Consider the following 24,074-nt stretch of genomic DNA (forward strand, 5'->3'; position numbering starts at 1 on the left):
ATCTATATAAAAAACAAGAAACGAGAAACACTTATGAACCACATCAAAAAAAGACAACCACTGAACATCAGGTTCCTGCATGCGCGTGATTTTTTGGTTTAAAACATAGTAAACAAAAAGTTTAACGTACTTTTTTGCAACATTCTTAAACAACTGTTAGAAAGGACAAAACGCAGGAAACGTAATAGATATTTGTCAAAAATCATTTTTCCTCTCGTGGAAAATTAACAGTTGCACTTTTTTGCAACATTCTTAAACAACTGTTAAAAAAGACAAAACGCAGGAAACGTAATAGATATTTGTCAAAAAACATTCTTCCTCTCGCGGAAAATTAACAGTTACTACATGTGTGTGTTTTTTTTTTTTATTATTTCATTTTTGGAAGCATGCGCATTGATATGTTCTGGATTACAATATGCATTTGCGTTCACATGCATAGTTATTCTAGATTCAATTCGGATGTCATACTACCCTACGAAACGGGTTGAATCTGGATTCACAAATGCGCATTTAAACATGTATAATTGTGAATACAAACCGGTATTTTTGTTGAATCAAATTCAATTTTATTGTGTTGTGTGAATAGGCTATTAATTTAGATACAAAAACAAAATAATGAACTGGACATTTACTGACAAAATACATCACTTGTGGAGCACTGCCCGACAGTTTATTAGTATCCTTGGAGGACTGAAAGTTTGCAAGCAGAAGAACAAGTGGCTATAAAATATGTCCACTTTTAAATCGTGCGGTCGATAAACAACTGGCTATAAAATAGGTCCATCTATTAATTGCGACGGCAATAAACAAGCGGCTATAAAATTGGTACACCTATAAATTGCGCGGTCGATAAACAACTGGCTTAAAAATAGGTCCACCAATGAATCACGCTGACGATTAAGAAGCGGCTATAGAATATGTTCGGTTATAAAAGAGAGGCAAAAGATACCAAAGGGACATTCAAACGCATAAGTCATGGCAAAAAAGAAAACGACCAACTGACAAACAGACAAACAACAGTACATAAAACACAACATAGAAAACTAAGACTGAGCAACACGAACCCAACCAAAAACTGGGGATTATCTCAGGTGCTCCTGAAGGGTAAGCAGATCCTGCTCCACATGTGCCACCCGTCGTGTTGCTCATGTTAGTACAAATCCGGTGACAAGTCTAATTTGGTAGGTCACATTCGGTGTAAAGGGGACGGGATTGAAGTTACGACAAATTTACGAGGTGATGATTTCAACTTCACCACTTGGAACTCTTGGTTTAATATCTTCCTTGTGAGCAGCAACCCTCTATCAAAAAAATCATGATAGGAGATAAAAGCCCTCGAATATCGTATCAACTGGGAGATATATACTCCTTATGCAGGCGCTGCTGGAATGTTGCTACATAGAAATGAAAAGTTCACAATTGGGAAGCTGAAATCATCTCTTTTGTCGTAAAGTTTTGTTTTCAACCGACCCCCATTGTCAATTTCTAGATGTTAGTCAGATACGAGGCACACTTAACTGTATCTGTTGTATCCTTATCTCAAGTTTGATGAGATAGATGTTTTCAACATAGTCACCTAATTTTGAATAACATGTATTTAGTGAGAGAACATCTTCTATATAGCGGAAAGTGAAGCTGAAGGCCACTGCTAACTTCTTTTCTTTCTTCCAAAGAAGCTTCTGTATGAAGTCAGCTTCATATGAATAAACAAACAAGTCGGCCAAAAGAGGAGCACAGTTGGTTCCCATGGGAATGACGATCGTTTGTTGAAAAAAAAAGTCCTCCAAACGTAACAAATATGTTATCAATCAAGAAATCAAGCATCTTTAAGATGTCAGTTTCAGAGAATTTTTTGTTTGAATCATATTGATTTTTTACAAAGTACGATTTATCCCTCCCTAAGACAAGATACTTGTATCTACGTTGGCCATTCTTTTTTTATGAAAAAAAAGCAGGACCAACTCTTTCAATTTATCTTTTAGCTTTGAACGGGGAAGACTTGTGTAAAGTGTAGAAAAGTCAAATGTTTATATACTATTGCAGGATGAAAGAGTCTTAGATAGTATGTACTCTAAAAGATCTTTGGAATTTTTTAGTATCCACATCTGATTAACGCCACGTCTAGAATAGATAGTTTCACAATAACTTTGAAGCCCGGCTTTGAATGCTGATAAAATTGATGTTATTTATTTAGAAAGAGGTTTCGTGGAGCACTTGGAAGATCCAGCAATATAACGTTGTTTGTAAGGACACTTATGTAGTTAAGATATCCAATACAGTGAAGGGAGATCCAGTTCATCATCTTTGGTTAAAATTCCAGATGAACATAGAACAGACCTATGATTATCCAGGATTTCCTCCTAGGTAAGTGTCGTGGGGGTATATGTTGAGTTTCCAAGTGAACTGTCAATACATAATTCATTGATCAAGCAAAACCGATGTTGTTTGGGGCTTTATCTGCGGGGACAACAACATATTTGTCATGGAGGTAGGACAGGTTTTTGCAACATTTGGGTCTTTAATGATTGGTGTAGCATTGGTATTCATAGACCCATTCAGTTTTTTTTTATTCTGATTTTTATCAACGACCTCACAGCCTTAATCCATTCGGAAATAGTATCTACGTCTTCTTTTTAGCGTTTAATCCATTGCCTGGCATAATCCTCGACTGAATCCACCAGTATTTTAAAGTTGTAGTTCCAATGGATGAATTTAGGCTCACGACATTTCGGGCCTTTGAATAACACATTTCGCATAGAAGTATTATTGACAATGTTTAGGTCACCAGTAATAACGTGGCCAGCCAGATAATATATGAATGGGGAACTAGCACATGTGGAATCAGGAGGTTTAGACTTGAAGTCGTCAATATTGAGATCCTGCAACTCGTGTTTGTAATTGAAAATTGTAGTTGCAATTGGTTTGGTATAAGTATGAGAAATGATAGGTACAGACTGATCTCTAAAATAGGGAGGTATTTTCGAGTGACCTGATCTATGATGAAGGATATTGCCCCAGTTGATGGCATCGAGACCTTTTTTGGCAAAGGAAATTTTAGAAAGGATCTTTTCTCCTTTTCATCTTTTTCAATGCGAACTGGTTTGAAAATTCTGTGATTTGCAATATCAGAGATGATAGCTGTAAGTTTGTATTGGTTTGAATGGGGGTTTGTTACAGTGGTTTCCAAACATTAGTTGTACAGAGTATGAAGTGTTGAAAGGGGTAATGGATAAAGCTTCGTGCGAATGTGATGATTACCTAACGGCTTTTGTATAAATGACAGCAGATCATTAATAGAGACATCATGGAATGTGGGTGATGTATAATGACGATGACCAGGACTACGTCGAGGAGTAGAGTTGAAAATGTTCATCACATTCACCGAGCTACAGGAAGGACTAGATAGAATACCTATACTGTAAATTTTGTCATTCCAACCATATGCATATGCATATGGTGTCGCAGTTCCCAATTGTCGAATCCAGTAGTTTTCTTTTTGTCTACGGAGAGGTGCTGCAAGATGAGGAATGTTAGTCCTGTGGTATATTTTTTCGATGATGCGAACTTGTATAGAAAGGATTGAATCAGGCTGGTTAAAATGCTGGTTATAATATATGTTCAGCTAAAAATCTCGCCGACCATAAACAAGCAGCTACTAAATAGTTCAGGCTATAAATCGCACCGACAATAAACAAGCAGCTATAAGATATGTCCAGCTATAAATAGTGCCGACGATAAAGACGCCGCTATAAAAAAAGTTTCAGGTATAAATCGCGCCGGCGATAAACCAGCGACTATAGAATATGTCCAGCTATAAATCGCACAGACAATAAAGAAGCGGCTATAAAAAAAGTTCCTTCTATAAATCGTACCGAAAATAAAGAAGCGGCTATAAAATATGTCCAGCTATAAATCATGCCGACGATAAACAAATGGCTATACAATAGTTCCACCTATAAGTTGCGCCGACAATAAACATGCGTCTATAAAATATGTAAAGTTTTAAATCGTGCCGGCGATAAGCAATTTGCTATAAAATATATCAAGTTATAGATCGAGACGAGTTTAGATAATATGAACAAATTAACAAATAAAATTGAGAATGGAAATGGGGAATTTGTCAAAGAGACAACAATGCAATCAAAGAGCAGAAAACAGCCCAAGGCCAATGTGTCTTCGACACAGCGAGAAAATCCCGCACCCGAAGGCGGGCTTCAGCTGGCTTCTAAACAAAAAATGTACTAGTGAAAATGGACGTCACACTGAACTCTGAATCATAAAATTAAAAAAAAATATACAAGACTAACAAAGGCCAGAAGCTCCTGACTTGGAACAGGCGCACAAAAACGGCGGGGTTAAACATGATACAAAGACTACAAAGGATCTATCACCAATATCAAATTACCAAGTTTACTCCTTTTCTGATTCCTTCAACCATTGGTAAAACATGTCAAACGCGATTTTGTAAAATCATCTGCTGTTGCTTAACATGGGCTATTATATGTTTTGTATGATACGAGTTATGCTAGGCAATTAAATTACTGCTTTGTTGATCAGTGTATTGAATTTCAGAATATATTTTTTTTTTGCTTTATATAATTTAAAATAAATAACAAGTTATTCGGTAACCATTGGTAAGTGTGCATATTTCTAATGTTATGTAATGCATGCTACATGCAAATGTAACAAACCATATAGATTTCAATAGAATCAATTTGTACAAAGTAATTGATAACTTGTTTCATTAAGAATTAATTACTTGCTGAAGAAAACATTATTAATCGGATTTGGTGATCTATGGCAAATACACAGACCGCTAAACGAGATTCCAATTTAGTAGTATTTTAATATTATCAACATTAATAACCAACATATTGAAAACGCTGAAACTTAAGGATGTAGAAAAATAGATTATTTAAATTCTATATTCTTATGATTAAGTTACACATTTGAAATTATGTCATGATCTTCAACAAACTATCAAATATAGTGCCATATGTGTAAAAGAGTATTTCTTCCACTTATATCGGCTCGATATAGCCTGTTTGTGTTGAAGCGGCGTAAAACAATCACCAATCAATCCACTTGTGGTTTTTTATTGCCTTCAGTGTATCGTCTCCATTTTGAAGAATGCTGTGAAATATCTATGCACGAGATTTGATAATGATATGCCGATTTTTTTTTTTTAAATAGTTGTTTAATGAAATATAATCGTCGCAATCGAATACCACAGTATTTTGCTAAGTAAATCAATACTATTTTTAGTTATCAATTCTTCACTTATGGAGAAGGAAGGAGATTCTTATTTCTCTAATGAAGCTGACTTCTTATAAGTTTTCATCGGTCCTGTCATGTCCATGTGTTTGCTTTCTGTATGGTGTTTTATTGACTAATGTTGTCATTCTGTATGGTGCTTTATTGACTAATGTTATCGTTTTGTATGGTGTTTTATTGACCAATGTTATCATTCTGTACGGTGTTTTATTGACCAATGTTATCATTCTGTACGGTGTTTTATTGACCAATGTTATCATTCTGTACGGTGTTTTATTGACCAATGTTATCATTCGGTACGGTGTTTTATTGACCAATGTTATCATTCTGTACGGTGTTTTATTGACCAATGTTATCATTCTATATGGTGTTTTATTGACCAATATTATCATTCTGTACGGTATTGACCAATGTAATCGTTCTGTATGGTGTTTTATTGACCAATGTTATCATTCTGTACGGTGTTTTATTGACCAATGTTATCATTCTGTACGGTGTTTTATTGACCAATATTATCATTCTATACGGTGTTTTATTGGGAAATGTTATCATTTTGTACGGTGTTTTATTGACCAATGTTATCATTCTGTACGGTGTTTTATTGACCAATGTTATCATTCTATATGGTTTTTTATTGCCCAATGTTATCATTCTGTATGGTGTTTTATTCACCAATGTTATCATTCTGTACGGTGTTGACCAATGTTATCATTCTGTATGGTGTTTTATTGACCAATGTTATCATTCTGTATGGTGTTTTATTAACCAATGTTATCATTCTGTACGGTGTTTTATTGACCAACATTATCATTCTGTACGGTGTTTTATTGACCAATGTTATCATTCTGTACGGTGTTTTATTGACCAATGTTATCATTCTGTACGGTGTTTTATTGACCAATGTTATCATTCTGTACGGTGTTTTATTGACCAATATTATCATTCTGTACGGTGTTTTATTGACCAATGTTATCATTCTGTACGGTGTTTTATTGACCAATGTTCTCATTCTATATGGTGTTTTTGACCAATATTATCATTCTGTACGGTGTTGACCAATGTTATCGTTCTGTATGGTGTTTTATTGACCAATGTTATCATTCTGTACGGTGTTTTATTGACCAATGTTATCATTCTGTATGGTGTTTTATTGACCAATATTATCATTCTGTACGGTGTTTTATTGACCAATGTTATCATTCTGTACGGTCTTTTATTGACCAATGTTATCATTCTGTACGGTGTTTTATTGACCAATGTTATCATTCTATATGGTGTTTTATTGACCAATATTATCATTCTGTACGGTGTTGACTAATGTTATCGTTCTGTATGGTGTTTTATTGACCAATGTTATCATTCTGTACGGTGTTTTATTGACCAATGTTATCATTCTGTACGGTGTTTTATTGACCAATATTATCATTCTGTACGGTGTTTTATTGACCAATGTTATCATTCTGTACGGTGTTTTATTGACCAATGTAATCATTCTATTAGGTTTTTTATTTACCAATGTTATCATTCTGTACGGTGTTGACTAATGTTATCATTCTGTATGGTGTTTTATTGAATAATGTTATCATTCTGTATGGTGTTTTATTGACCAATGTTATCTTTTTGTATGGTGTTTTATTGACCAATGTTATCGTTCTGTATGGTGTTTTATTGACTAATGTTATCGTTCTGTATGGTATTTTATTGACTAATGTTATCATTCTGTACGGTGCTTTATTGACTAATGTTATCGTTCTGTATGCTGTTTTATTGACCAATGTTATCATTCTGTACTGTGTTTTATTGACTAATGTTATCATTCTGTACGGTGTTTTATTGACCAATGTTATCATTTTGTATGGTGTTTTATTGACCAATGTTATCATTCTGTACGGTGTTTTATTGACCAATGTTATCATTCTGTACGGTGTTTTATAGACCAATTTTATCATTCTGTACGGTGTTTTATTGACCAATGTTATCATTCTGTACGGTGTTTTATTGACCAATGTTATCATTCTATATGGTGTTTTATTGACCAATATCATCATTCTGTACGGTGTTGACCAATGTTATCGTTCTGTATGGTGTTTTATTTACCAATGTTATCTTTCTGTATGGTGTTTTATTGACCAATGTTATCATTCTGTATGGTGTTTTATTGACCAATGTAATCATCCTGTATGGTTTTTTATTGACCAACGTTATCATTCTGTATGGTGTTTTATTGACCAATGTTATCATTCTGTACGGTGTTGACCAATGTTATCATTCTGTATGGTGTTTTATTGAATAATGTTATCATTCTATATGGTGTTTTTTTTACCAATGTTATCATTCTGTACGGTGTTGACCAATGTTATCATTTTGTATGAAGTTTTATGACCAATGTTTTCATTCTGTATGGTGTTTTATTGACTAATGTTATCATTCTGTATGGTGTTTTATTGACCAATGTTATCTTTCTGTATGGTGTTTTATTGACCAATGTTATCTTTCTGTATGGTGTTTTATTGACCAATATTATCATTCTGTATGGTATTTTATTGACCAATGTTATCATTCTATACGGTGTTGACCAATGTTATCGTTCTGTATGGTGTTTTATTGACCAATGTTATCATTCTGTATGGTGTTTTATTGACCAATGTTATCATTCTGAATGGTGTTTTATTGACCAATGTTATCATTCTGTATGGTGTTCTATTGACCAATGTTATCATTCTGTCCGGGTTTTAATTGAACATTGTTATCGTTCTGTACGGTGTTTTATTGACCAATTTTATCATTCTGTACGGTGTTTTATTGACCAATGCTATCATTCTGTACGGTGTTTTATTGACCAATGTTATCATTCTGTATGGTGTTTTATTGACCAATGTTATCATTCTGTATGTTGTTTTTTGACCAATAATTTAATTTTAGATGTAACGCGTCTTCTGATTAGCTGACGTTGTTTTGTTAATCAGCTCATAGACATAATTTTTTCATGTGACCGTGACGTCATCAATGTTTTTTCGTGGTTTTCTCCGGTTTAAAATGGAATTTAGAATTAAATTATAAGAAATGACTGTAATATTTTTTCTGTCTATTCGAAATAACATAAAAAATGTGGTGCAAACTTTAAAATAACACGCTACGCGGGTTATTCAGTGTGGACCACATTTTTGATGTTATTTCGAATAGACAGAAAAAATATTACAGTCATTCCTTAAATGTTATCATTCTGTATGGTGTTTTATTGACCAATGTTATCATTCTGTATGGTGTTTTATTGACCAATGTTATCATTCTGTGTGGTGATTTATTGACCAATGTTATCGTTCTGTGTGGTGTTTTATTGACCAATGTTATCGTTCTGTACGGTGTTTTATTGACCAATGTTATCGTTCTGTACGGTTTTTATTGAGCAATGCATTCTGTACGGTGTTTTTTGAATAATGTTATCATTCTGTAAGGTGTTTTATTGACCAATGTTATCATTCTGTATGGTGTTTTATTGACCAATGTTATCATTCTGTATGGTGTTTTATTGGCCAATGTTATCATTCTGTATGGTGTTTTATTGACCAATGTTATCGTTCTGTGTGGTATTTTATTGACCAATGTTATCATTCTGTATGGTGTTTTATTGACCAATGTTATCATTCTGTATGGTGTTTTATTGACCAATGTTATCATTCTGTATGGTGTTTTATTGACCGATGTTATCCTTCTGTAAGGTGTTTTATTGACTAATGTTATCATTCTGTATGGTGTTTTATTGACTTATGTTATCATTCTGTATGGTGTTTTATTGACCAATGTTATCATTCTGTATGGTGTTTTTATTGACTAATGTTATCATTGTTTATGGTGTTTTATTGACTAATGTTATCATTGTGTATGGTGTTTTATTGACCAATGTTATCATTGTGTATGGTGTTTTATTGACCAATTTTATCGTTCTGTGTGGTGTTTTATTGACCAATGTTATCGTTCTGTGTGGTGTTTTATTGACCAATGTTATCATTCTGTATGGTGTTTTATTGACCAATGTTATCATTCTGTATGGTGTTTTATTGGCCAATGTTATCATTCTGTATGGTGTTTTATTGACCAATGTTATCGTTCTGTGTGGTATTTTATTGGGCCAATGTTATCATTCTGTATGGTGTTTTATTGACCAATGTTATCATTCTGTATGGTGTTTTATTGACCAATGTTATCATTCTGTATGGTGTTTTATTGACCGATGTTATCCTTCTGTAAGGTGTTTTATTGACTAATGTTATCATTCTGTATGGTGTTTTATTGACCAATGTTATCTTTCTGTGTGGTGATTTATTGACCAATGTTATATTTCTGTATGGTGTTTTATTGACCAATATTATCATTCTGTATGGTGTTTTATTGACCAATGTTATCTTTTTGTATGGTGTTTTATTGACCAATGTTATCGTTCTGTATGGTGTTTTATTGACTAATGTTATCGTTCTATATGGTGTTTTATTGACTAATGTTATCATTCTGTACGGTGTTTTATTGACCAATGTTATCATTATGTACGGTGTTGACCAATGTTATCATTCTGTATGAAGTTTTATGACCAATGTTATCATTCTGTATGGTGTTTTATTGACTAATATATCATTCTGTACGGTGTTTTATTGACTACTGTTATCATTCTGTCTGGTGTTCTATTGAACAATGTTATCATTCTGTACGGTGTTTTATTGACCAATATTATTGTTCTGTATGGAGTTTTATTGACCAATGTTATGGTGTTTAATTGACTAATGTTATGGTGTTTTAATGACCAACGTTATCATTCTGTATGGTGTTTTATTGACCAATGTTATCATTCTGTATGGTGTTTTATTGACTACTGTTATTATTCTGTATGGTGTTTTATTGACCAATGTTATCATTCTGTACGGTGTTTTATTGACCAATATTATTGTTCTGTACGGTGTTTTATTGACTAATGTTATCATTCTGTATGGTGTTTTATTGACCAATGTTATCATTCTGTATGGTGTTTTATTGACCAATGTTATCATTCTGTATGATGTTTTATTGACCAATGTTATCATTCTGTACGGTGTTTTATTGACCAATGTTATCGTTCTGTATGGTGTTTTTATTGACTAATGTTATCGTTCTGTATGGTGTTTTATTGACCAATGTTATCAATCTGTATGGTGTTTTATTGACCAATGTTATCGTTCTGTATGGTGTTTTTATTGACTAATGTTATCGTTCTGTATGGTGTTTTATTGACCAATGTTATCAATCTGTATGGTGTTTTATTGACCAATGTTATCGTTCTGTATGGTGTTTTATTGACCAATGTTATCGTTCTGTATGGTGTTTTATTGACCAATGTTATCATTCTGTATGGTGTTTTATTGACCAATTATATCATTCTGTACGGTGTCCTATTGACCAATGTTATCATTCTGTCCGGGTTTTAATTGAACATTGTTATCGTTCTGTACGGTGTTTTATTGACCAATGTTATCATTCTGTACGGTGTTTTATTGACCAATGTTATCATTCTGTACGGTGTTTTATTGACCAATATTATCATTCTGTATGGTGTTTTATTGACCAATGTTATCATTCTATATGGTGTTTTTTGACCAATAATTTAATTTTGAATGTAACACGTCTTCTGATTAGCTGACGTTGCTTTGTTTATCAGCTCATAGACATAATTTTTTCATGTGACCGTGACGTCATCAATGTTTTTTCATGGTTTTCTCCGGTTTAAAATGGAACTTAGAATTAAATTATAAGAAAAGACTGTAATATTTTTTCTGTCTATTCGAAATAACATAAAAAATGTGGTGCAAACTTTAAAATAACCCGCTACGCGGGTTATTCAGTGTGGACCACATTTTTGATGTTATTTCGAATAGACAGAAAAAATATTACAGTCATTCCTTAAATGTTATCATTCTGTATGGTGTTTTATTGACCAATGTTATCATTCTGTATGGTGTTTTATTGACCAATGTTATCATTCTGTGTGGTGTTTTATTGACCAATATTATCGTTCTGTGTGGTGTTTTATTGACCAATGTTATCGTTCTGTACGGTGTTTTATTGACCAATGTTATCGTTCTGTACGGTTTTTATTGAGCAATGCATTCTGTACGGTGTTTTTTGACCAATGTTATCATTCTGTAAGGTGTTTTATTGACCAATGTTATCATTCTGTATGGTGTTTTATTGACCAATGTTATCATTCTGTATGGTGTTTTATTGGCCAATGTTATCATTCTGTATGGTGTTTTATTGACCAATGTTATCGTTCTGTGTGGTATTTTATTGACCAATGTTATCATTCTGTATGGTGTTTTATTGACCAATGTTATCATTCTGTATGCTGTTTTATTGACCAATGTTATCATTCTGTATGGTGTTTTATTGACCGATATTATCCTTCTGTAAGGTGTTTTATTGACTAATGTTATCATTCTGTATGGTGTTTTATTGACTTATGTTATCATTCTGTATGGTGTTTTATTGACCAATGTTATCATTCTGTATGGTGTTTTTATTGACTAATGTTATCATTGTTTATGGTGTTTTATTGACTAATGTTATCATTGTGTATGGTGTTTTATTGACCAATGTTATCATTGTGTATGGTGTTTTATTGACCAATTTTATCGTTCTGTGTGGTGTTTTATTGACCAATGTTATCGTTCTGTGTGGTGTTTTATTGACCAATATTATCATTCTGTATGGTGTTTTATTGACTAATGTTATCGTTCTGTACGGTGTTTTATTGACCAATGTTATCGTTCTGTACGGTTTTTATTGAGCAATCCATTCTGTACGGTGTTTTTTGACCAACGTTATCATTCTGTATGGTGTTTTATTGACCAATGTTATCATTCTGTATGGTGTTTTATTGACCAATGTTATCATTCTGTATGGTGTTTTATTGGTCAATGTTATCATTCTGTATGGTGTTTTATTGACCAATGTTATCGTTCTGTGTGGTATTTTATTGGGCCAATGTTATCATTCTGTATGGTGTTTTATTGACCAATGTTATCATTCTGTATGGTGTTTTATTGACCGATGTTATCCTTCTGTAAGGTGTTTTATTGACTAATGTTATCATTCTGTATGGTGTTTTATTGACCAATGTTATCTTTCTGTGTGGTGATTTATTGACCAATGTTATATTTCTGTATGGTGTTTTATTGACCAATATTATCATTCTGTATGGTGTTTTATTGACCAATGTTATCTTTTTGTATGGTGTTTTATTGACCAATGTTATCGTTCTGTATGGTGTTTTATTGACTAATGTTATCATTCTGTACGGTGTTTTATTAACTACTGTTATCATTCTGTATGGTGTTTTATTGACCAATGTTATCATTCTGTACGGTGTTTTATTGACCAATATTATTGTTCTGTATGGTGTTTTATTGACCAATGTTATGGTGTTTTATTGACTAATTTTATGGTGTTTTAATGACCAATGTTATCATTCTGTATGGTGTTTTATTGACCAATGTTATCATTCTGTATGGTGTTTTATTGACTACTGTTATCATTCTGTATGGTGTTTTATTGACCAATGTTATCATTCTGTGCGGTGTTTTATTGACCAATATTATTGTTCTGTATGGTGTTTTATTGACCAATGTTATGGTGTTTTATTGACTAATGTTATGGTGTTTTATTGACTAATGTTATCATTCTGTATGGTGTTTTATTGACCAATGTTATCATTCTGTATGGTGTTTTATTGACCAATGTTATCGTTCTGTGTGGTGTTTTATTGACCAATGTTATCGTTCTGTACGGTGTTTTATTGACTAATGTTGTCATTCTGTATGGTGTTTTATTGACTAATGTTGTCATTCTGTATGGTGCTTTATTGACGAATGTTATCGTTTTGTATGGTGTTTTATTGACCAATGTTATCATTCTGTACGGTGTTTTATTGACCAATGTTATCATTCTGTACGGTGTTTTATTGACCAATGTTATCATTCTGTACGGTGTTTTATTGACCAATGTTATCATTCGGTACGGTGTTTTATTGACCAATGTTATCATTCTGTACGGTGTTTTATTGACCAATGTTATCATTCTGTACGGTGTTTTATCGACCAATGTTATCATTCTATATGGTGTTTTATTGACCAATATTATCATTCTGTACGGTATTGACCAATGTAATCGTTCTGTATGGTGTTTTATTGACCAATGTTATCATTCTGTACGGTGTTTTATTGACCAATGTTATCATTCTGTACGGTGTTTTATTGACCAATATTATCATTCTATACGGTGTTTTATTGGGAAATGTTATCATTTGGTACGGTGTTTTATTGACCAATGTTATCATTCTGTACGGTGTTTTATTGACCAATGTTATCATTCTATATGGTTTTTTATTGCCCAATGTTATCATTCTGTATGGTGTTTTATTCACCAATGTTATCATTCTGTACGGTGTTGACCAATGTTATCATTCTGTATGGTGTTTTATTGACCAATGTTATCATTCTGTATGGTGTTTTATTAACCAATGTTATCATTCTGTACGGTGTTTTATTGACCAACATTATCATTCTGTACGGTGTTTTATTGACCAATGTTATCATTCTGTACGGTGTTTTATTGACCAATGTTATCATTCTGTACGGTGTTTTATTGACCAATGTTATCATTCTGTACGGTGTTTTATTGACCAATATTATCATTCTGTACGGTGTTTTATTGACCAATGTTATCATTCTGTACGGTGTTTTATTGACCAATGTTCTCATTCTATATGGTGTTTTTGACCAATATTATCATTCTGTACGGTGTTGACCAATGTTATCGTTCTGTATGGTGTTTTATTGACCAATGTTATCATTCTGTACGGTGTTTTATTGACCAATGTTATCATTCTGTATGGTGTTTTATTGACCAATATTATCATTCTGTACGGTGTTTTATTGACCAATGTTATCATTCTGTACGGTCTTTTATTGACCAATGTTATCATTCTGTACGGTGTTTTATTGACCAATGTTATCATTCTATATGGTGTTTTATTGACCAATATTATCATTCTGTACGGTGTTGACTAATGTTATCGTTCTGTATGGTGTTTTATTGACCAATGTTATCATTCTGTACGGTGTTTTATTGACCAATGTTATCATTCTGTACGGTGTTTTATTGACCAATATTATCATTCTGTACGGTGTTTTATTGACCAATGTTATCATTCTGTACGGTGTTTTATTGACCAATGTAATCATTCTATTAGGTTTTTTATTTACCAATGTTATCATTCTGTACGGTGTTGACTAATGTTATCATTCTGTATGGTGTTTTATTGAATAATGTTATCATTCTGTATGGTGTTTTATTGACCAATGTTATCTTTTTGTATGGTGTTTTATTGACCAATGTTATCGTTCTGTATGGTGTTTTATTGACTAATGTTATCGTTCTGTATGGTATTTTATTGACTAATGTTATCATTCTGTACGGTGCTTTATTGACTAATGTTATCGTTCTGTATGCTGTTTTATTGACCAATGTTATCATTCTGTACTGTGTTTTATTGACTAATGTTATCATTCTGTACGGTGTTTTATTGACCAATGTTATCATTTTGTATGGTGTTTTATTGACCAATGTTATCATTCTGTACGGTGTTTTATTGACCAATGTTATCATTCTGTACGGTGTTTTATAGACCAATTTTATCATTCTGTACGGTGTTTTATTGACCAATGTTATCATTCTATATGGTGTTTTATTGACCAATATCAAAATTCTGTACGGTGTTGACCAATGTTATCGTTCTGTATGGTGTTTTATTTACCAATGTTATCTTTCTGTATGGTGTTTTATTGACCAATGTTATCATTCTGTATGGTGTTTTATTGACCAATGTAATCATCCTGTATGGTTTTTTATTGACCAACGTTATCATTCTGTATGGTGTTTTATTGACCAATGTTATCATTCTGTACGGTGTTGACCAATGTTATCATTCTGTATGGTGTTTTATTGAATAATGTTATCATTCTATATGGTGTTTTTTTTACCAATGTTATCATTCTGTACGGTGTTGACCAATGTTATCATTTTGTATGAAGTTTTATGACCAATGTTTTCATTCTGTATGGTGTTTTATTGACTAATGTTATCATTCTGTATGGTGTTTTATTGACCAATGTTATCTTTCTGTATGGTGTTTTATTGACCAATGTTATCTTTCTGTATGGTGTTTTATTGACCAATATTATCATTCTGTATGGTATTTTATTGACCAATGTTATCATTCTATACGGTGTTGACCAATGTTATCGTTCTGTATGGTGTTTTATTGACCAATGTTATCATTCTGTATGGTGTTTTATTGACCAATGTTATCATTCTGAATGGTGTTTTATTGACCAATGTTATCATTCTGTATGGTGTTCTATTGACCAATGTTATCATTCTGTCCGGGTTTTAATTGAACATTGTTATCGTTCTGTACGGTGTTTTATTGACCAATTTTATCATTCTGTACGGTGTTTTATTGACCAATGCTATCATTCTGTACGGTGTTTTATTGACCAATGTTATCATTCTGTATGGTGTTTTATTGACCAATGTTATCATTCTGTATGTTGTTTTTTGACCAATAATTTAATTTTAGATGTAACGCGTCTTCTGATTAGCTGACGTTGTTTTGTTAATCAGCTCATAGACATAATTTTTTCATGTGACCGTGACGTCATCAATGTTTTTTCGTGGTTTTCTCCGGTTTAAAATGGAATTTAGAATTAAATTATAAGAAATGACTGTAATATTTTTTCTGTCTATTCGAAATAACATAAAAAATGTGGTGCAAACTTTAAAATAACACGCTACGCGGGTTATTCAGTGTGGACCACATTTTTGATGTTATTTCGAATAGACAGAAAAAATATTACAGTCATTCCTTAAATGTTATCATTCTGTATGGTGTTTTATTGACCAATGTTATCATTCTGTATGGTGTTTTATTGACCAATGTTATCATTCTGTGTGGTGTTTTATTGACCAATGTTATCGTTCTGTGTGGTGTTTTATTGACCAATGTTATCGTTCTGTACGGTGTTTTATTGACCAATGTTATCGTTCTGTACGGTTTTTATTGAGCAATGCATTCTGTACGGTGTTTTTTGAATAATGTTATCATTCTGTAAGGTGTTTTATTGACCAATGTTATCATTCTGTATGGTGTTTTATTGACCAATGTTATCATTCTGTATGGTGTTTTATTGGCCAATGTTATCATTCTGTATGGTGTTTTATTGACCAATGTTATCGTTCTGTGTGGTATTTTATTGACCAATGTTATCATTCTGTATGGTGTTTTATTGACCAATGTTATCATTCTGTATGCTGTTTTATTGACCAATGTTATCATTCTGTATGGTGTTTTATTGACCGATGTTATCCTTCTGTAAGGTGTTTTATTGACTAATGTTATCATTCTGTATGGTGTTTTATTGACTTATGTTATCATTCTGTATGGTGTTTTATTGACCAATGTTATCATTCTGTATGGTGTTTTTATTGACTAATGTTATCATTGTTTATGGTGTTTTATTGACTAATGTTATCATTGTGTATGGTGTTTTATTGACCAATGTTATCATTGTGTATGGTGTTTTATTGACCAATTTTATCGTTCTGTGTGGTGTTTTATTGACCAATGTTATCGTTCTGTGTGGTGTTTTATTGACCAATGTTATCATTCTGTATGGTGTTTTATTGACCAATGTTATCATTCTGTATGGTGTTTTATTGGCCAATGTTATCATTCTGTATGGTGTTTTATTGACCAATGTTATCGTTCTGTGTGGTATTTTATTGGGCCAATGTTATCATTCTGTATGGTGTTTTATTGACCAATGTTATCATTCTGTATGGTGTTTTATTGACCAATGTTATCATTCTGTATGGTGTTTTATTGACCGATGTTATCCTTCTGTAAGGTGTTTTATTGACTAATGTTATCATTCTGTATGGTGTTTTATTGACCAATGTTATCTTTCTGTGTGGTGATTTATTGACCAATGTTATATTTCTGTATGGTGTTTTATTGACCAATATTATCATTCTGTATGGTGTTTTATTGACCAATGTTATCTTTTTGTATGGTGTTTTATTGACCAATGTTATCGTTCTGTATGGTGTTTTATTGACTAATGTTATCGTTCTGTATGGTGTTTTATTGACTAATGTTATCATTCTGTACGGTGTTTTATTGACCAATGTTATCATTATGTACGGTGTTGACCAATGTTATCATTCTGTATGAAGTTTTATGACCAATGTTATCATTCTGTATGGTGTTTTATTGACTAATATATCATTCTGTACGGTGTTTTATTGACTACTGTTATCATTCTGTCTGGTGTTCTATTGAACAATGTTATCATTCTGTACGGTGTTTTATTGACCAATATTATTGTTCTGTATGGAGTTTTATTGACCAATGTTATGGTGTTTAATTGACTAATGTTATGGTGTTTTAATGACCAACGTTATCATTCTGTATGGTGTTTTATTGACCAATGTTATCATTCTGTATGGTGTTTTATTGACTACTGTTATTATTCTGTATGGTGTTTTATTGACCAATGTTATCATTCTGTACGGTGTTTTATTGACCAATATTATTGTTCTGTATGGTGTTTTATTGACTAATGTTATCATTCTGTATGGTGTTTTATTGACCAATGTTATCATTCTGTATGGTGTTTTATTGACCAATGTTATCATTCTGTATGATGTTTTATTGACCAATGTTATCATTCTGTACGGTGTTTTATTGACCAATGTTATCGTTCTGTATGGTGTTTTTATTGACTAATGTTATCGTTCTGTATGGTGTTTTATTGACCAATGTTATCAATCTGTATGGTGTTTTATTGACCAATGTTATCGTTCTGTATGGTGTTTTTATTGACTAATGTTATCGTTCTGTATGGTGTTTTATTGACCAATGTTATCAATCTGTATGGTGTTTTATTGACCAATGTTATCGTTCTGTATGGTGTTTTATTGACCAATGTTATCGTTCTGTATGGTGTTTTATTGACCAATGTTATCATTCTGTATGGTGTTTTATTGACCAATTATATCATTCTGTACGGTGTCCTATTGACCAATGTTATCATTCTGTCCGGGTTTTAATTGAACATTGTTATCGTTCTGTACGGTGTTTTATTGACCAATGTTATCATTCTGTACGGTGTTTTATTGACCAATGTTATCATTCTGTACGGTGTTTTATTGACCAATATTATCATTCTGTATGGTGTTTTATTGACCAATGTTATCATTCTATATGGTGTTTTTTGACCAATAATTTAATTTTGAATGTAACACGTCTTCTGATTAGCTGACGTTGCTTTGTTTATCAGCTCATAGACATAATTTTTTCATGTGACCGTGACGTCATCAATGTTTTTTCATGGTTTTCTCCGGTTTAAAATGGAACTTAGAATTAAATTATAAGAAAAGACTGTAATATTTTTTCTGTCTATTCGAAATAACATAAAAAATGTGGTGCAAACTTTAAAATAACCCGCTACGCGGGTTATTCAGTGTGGACCACATTTTTGATGTTATTTCGAATAGACAGAAAAAATATTACAGTCATTCCTTAAATGTTATCATTCTGTATGGTGTTTTATTGACCAATGTTATCATTCTGTATGGTGTTTTATTGACCAATGTTATCATTCTGTGTGGTGTTTTATTGACCAATATTATCGTTCTGTGTGGTGTTTTATTGACCAATGTTATCGTTCTGTACGGTGTTTTATTGACCAATGTTATCGTTCTGTACGGTTTTTATTGAGCAATGCATTCTGTACGGTGTTTTTTGACCAATGTTATCATTCTGTAAGGTGTTTTATTGACCAATGTTATCATTCTGTATGGTGTTTTATTGACCAATGTTATCATTCTGTATGGTGTTTTATTGGCCAATGTTATCATTCTGTATGGTGTTTTATTGACCAATGTTATCGTTCTGTGTGGTATTTTATTGACCAATGTTATCATTCTGTATGGTGTTTTATTGACCAATGTTATCATTCTGTATGCTGTTTTATTGACCAATGTTATCATTCTGTATGGTGTTTTATTGACCGATATTATCCTTCTGTAAGGTGTTTTATTGACTAATGTTATCATTCTGTATGGTGTTTTATTGACTTATGTTATCATTCTGTATGGTGTTTTATTGACCAATGTTATCATTCTGTATGGTGTTTTTATTGACTAATGTTATCATTGTTTATGGTGTTTTATTGACTAATGTTATCATTGTGTATGGTGTTTTATTGACCAATGTTATCATTGTGTATGGTGTTTTATTGACCAATTTTATCGTTCTGTGTGGTGTTTTATTGACCAATGTTATCGTTCTGTGTGGTGTTTTATTGACCAATATTATCATTCTGTATGGTGTTTTATTGACTAATGTTATCGTTCTGTACGGTGTTTTATTGACCAATGTTATCGTTCTGTACGGTTTTTATTGAGCAATCCATTCTGTACGGTGTTTTTTGACCAACGTTATCATTCTGTATGGTGTTTTATTGACCAATGTTATCATTCTGTATGGTGTTTTATTGACCAATGTTATCATTCTGTATGGTGTTTTATTGGCCAATGTTATCATTCTGTATGGTGTTTTATTGACCAATGTTATCGTTCTGTGTGGTATTTTATTGGGCCAATGTTATCATTCTGTATGGTGTTTTATTGACCAATGTTATCATTCTGTATGGTGTTTTATTGACCGATGTTATCCTTCTGTAAGGTGTTTTATTGACTAATGTTATCATTCTGTATGGTGTTTTATTGACCAATGTTATCTTTCTGTGTGGTGATTTATTGACCAATGTTATATTTCTGTATGGTGTTTTATTGACCAATATTATCATTCTGTATGGTGTTTTATTGACCAATGTTATCTTTTTGTATGGTGTTTTATTGACCAATGTTATCGTTCTGTATGGTGTTTTATTGACTAATGTTATCATTCTGTACGGTGTTTTATTAACTACTGTTATCATTCTGTATGGTGTTTTATTGACCAATGTTATCATTCTGTACGGTGTTTTATTGACCAATATTATTGTTCTGTATGGTGTTTTATTGACCAATGTTATGGTGTTTTATTGACTAATGTTATGGTGTTTTAATGACCAATGTTATCATTCTGTATGGTGTTTTATTGACCAATGTTATCATTCTGTATGGTGTTTTATTGACTACTGTTATCATTCTGTATGGTGTTTTATTGACCAATGTTATCATTCTGTGCGGTGTTTTATTGACCAATATTATTGTTCTGTATGGTGTTTTATTGACCAATGTTATGGTGTTTTATTGACTAATGTTATGGTGTTTTATTGACTAATGTTATCATTCTGTATGGTGTTTTATTGACCAATGTTATCATTCTGTATGGTGTTTTATTGACCAATGTTATCGTTCTGTGTGGTGTTTTATTGACCAATGTTATCGTTCTGTACGGTGTTTTATTGACCAATGTTATCGTTCTGTACGGTTTTTATTGAGCAATGCATTCTGTACGGTGTTTTTTGACCAATGTTATCATTCTGTATGGTGTTTTAATGACCAATGTTATCATTCTGTATGGTGTTTTATTGACCAATGTTATCATTCTGTATGGTGTTTTATTGGCCAATGTTATCATTCTGTATGGTGTTTTATTGACCAATGTTATCGTTCTGTGTGGTATTTTATTGACCAATGTTATCATTCTGTATGGTGTTTTATTGACCAATGTTATCATTCTGTATGGTGTTTTATTGACCAATGTTATCATTCTGTATGGTGTTTTATTGACCGATGTTATCCTTCTGTAAGGTGTTTTATTGACTAATGTTATCATTCTGTATGGTGTTTTATTGACTTATGTTATCATTCTGTATGGTGTTTTATTGACCAATGTTATCATCCTGTACGGTGTTTTATTGACTAATGTTATCATTCTGTATGGTGTTTTATTGACCAATGTTATCATTCTGTATGGTGTTTTATTGACTAATGTTATCATTCTGTATGGTGTTTTATTGACCAATGTTATCATCCTGTACGTTGTTTTATTGACCAATGTTATCATTCTGTATGGTGTTTTATTGACTAATGTTATCATTCTGTATGGTGTTTTATTGACCAATGTTATCATCCTGTACGGTGTTTTATTGACCAATGTTGTCATTCTGTATGGTGTTTTATTGACTAATGTTATCATTCTGTATGGTGTTTTATTGACCAATGTTATCATTCTGTATGGTGTTTTATTGACTAATGTTATCATTCTGTATGGTGTTTTATTGACCAATGTTATCATCCTGTACGGTGTTTTATTGACCAATGTTATCATTCTGTACGGTGTTTTATTGACTAATGTTATCATTCTGTATGGTGTTTTATTGACTAATGTATGCCTTTTCCTCATTTTCTTCTTTTGGTCATGGTGTTGTCAGTATTGTTCTGGTTTTCCTTCTTCTAACTACAGGTATAAACATCAAGTGTTTTGTTCTGAATTTCTTATATTTAGATCTTTGCTTTCCCAGCCGTCAATCTTCCTGTGCTGACATGACATTTCATTGAAGCTGTCAGTTTGTGTAAATTTACTCTTGTTGAAATAACTCGAAACACTAATTTTTTTAATCCCAGTCATAGATTGACCTTGTAATATTTCACACAACTTTCTTGAATTTCTGGGTTTAAGTTATCTACAATTTCGTAATTAATTTGGCTTTTCGGCCGATTTGATTCAAGCGCCTCTCAAAGATTTTTGTAAATGAACCCGTGTCTATCGTACTTAATCATCAGCCTGGTAATTTAGATGACTTTTAAACCAAATTCTTTGATGTATACTCCCCCCAATGGAATCATAAATCCAGTAGTCAGCGTTCTTTTGTTGACTTGAAATATTGATACGGTTACTTTTTATAAACTTCCTATTCATAAAATGCTAAAATCTTTCGAAACACGTGTCTATCCCAATGAAAAGATCGCTTAAGTTATAGATTTAAAACAATTTTTGTTTATTTTTTTGTTTTTAATGATTAACTACTTCGTACTTCAACTGGCCTTCCAACTGCACGAAACGCGTCTGGCGAACTTATAAGCCTGATATTTTTGATGACTTTTACCTACAAAGTTATTTTGTTACAGTCAAGATCTCTTATACAAAGAATTTGATTCGATCAAATATCTTTTTGGATATTAACAGAAAATACATTGTTTTATATAAACACGGATGAAATACATATTAGGATTAATTAATGCAAAGAAATTTTTTTAACAATCCGCTATTGATTACATAGTTGTATGACTTAAAATGATTCGTATTTTCTAATTCATTCAACGCTATAAAAAAAAAGTCGGCGTTCAGATTTGAAAGCAATAATATAATAGTAGTATCCACATGAAAACAGAATAATTTAACAATTGTTGGAGTCCTCTTCACGCTCCCCCATTAACGATTTCTTTGATAATCAATCACATTTTGGGGTTTTGTAGTTAAGTGCATTTAATGCATCTGGGGTTAAGAGACATGATGTCCTACTCCAAATACGTATCAGAATTATTCATACATTTCTCGTACGTAGAAAAATGAAAATAGAATTTTTTTTTTTTTTCTGAAAATTAGATTTCTAAAAAATAAAAAAAACTAGAGGCTCTAAAGAGCCTGTGTCGCACACCTAGGTCTTTGTGTATCTTCAACAATAGACGCTCTCCAACATTGTGAACTAAAATAGAATTCATAGCTACAATATAGTTTTTTTTTATCTTGTATTGCTGTTCATATTTCTGTTTACAGTGTCTCTCTATCTTCTTTAGTTTTTTAATATTGTTTTTAAGTTTGAGAAAATCAAAAAATTGCTGATCAACAAATATTCAAACACATATAAAATAACGTTACATAAGAAAAGAAAAAGACATTGCTTTACATGTGCTGTTATTAATTACCTCACATAATATCTTTCTAGCGTTGTCTTCAAATGCAGCAACAATAATGATGCGACCATCTTTTCTCTGAAATCAAAGGAGTCGTATTAATCGATTTTTATTACAATGTATGCATACCTTTTTGTTATTTATTACAACAATTATAGTAAGTAGTTGCATTCCTTCTGTGTTTTTCTAACCTAACCATTACACTTTTGTTACCAACTAGAGCAGTTTCCTATTCATAAAATCTAAAATATTTAGAGCAGCAATATCTTCATCACGCGTGTTTAGAATTGTACTGCATGATCTGCATAAGGAGGGTTGATAATTAACATACATCAGGTTTATGCTCTTATAATATACTAGATTATGGAGTGTGTGTCCGAGCGAGAACTTCTCTAGTTCATTACTTTAGGAATATTTATCAAAAAGTAGTATTTCAATATTCAGCCCCATTCTACTATTTAGTCAGACGTCAGTCGCTACCCTGATATACCCTTTCTTTTTCGGGTAATTAATACGGATAGCGTTTGACATCTTTAGCCGAACAGATTTATCATTTTTACATAATTTAATTCATTGTATACTGGTTCATATTCTGGACGCCAGTCTTTGCTCCTTTCTAATATAATTCACAAACAAAAAACAAATATGAAGCTTAGAAATGGAAAAATATTAAATACTAAACTCGTTCAAAGGGTATCTACACGTCTCAATCTTCAAAATCGCTTATCTAAAAATACTACCATCGCTAACATTTTTAACAATAAAAATCGTGGTTACCCTTCTAT

At 32.1% G+C, this 24,074-nt stretch overlaps 1 protein-coding gene across 1 annotated transcript in view; it reads right to left on the minus strand.

The window, feature by feature from the left end:
- The window catches only part of LOC127702862 (gamma-aminobutyric acid type B receptor subunit 1-like), a 57,671-nt gene that overhangs the window by 20,000 nt on the left and 13,597 nt on the right, over positions 1–24,074 (minus strand). The window contains exon 5 of the mRNA XM_052207165.1: positions 23,302–23,367. Coding sequence (XP_052063125.1) covers positions 23,302–23,367 — 66 coding nt within the window. The remainder of the gene's footprint in view (positions 1–23,301; positions 23,368–24,074) is intronic.

Source organism: Mytilus californianus, unplaced genomic scaffold (assembly GCF_021869535.1).
Source record: "Mytilus californianus isolate M0D057914Y unplaced genomic scaffold, xbMytCali1.0.p SCAF_5, whole genome shotgun sequence".
Classification (NCBI taxonomy): domain Eukaryota; kingdom Metazoa; phylum Mollusca; class Bivalvia; order Mytilida; family Mytilidae; genus Mytilus; species Mytilus californianus.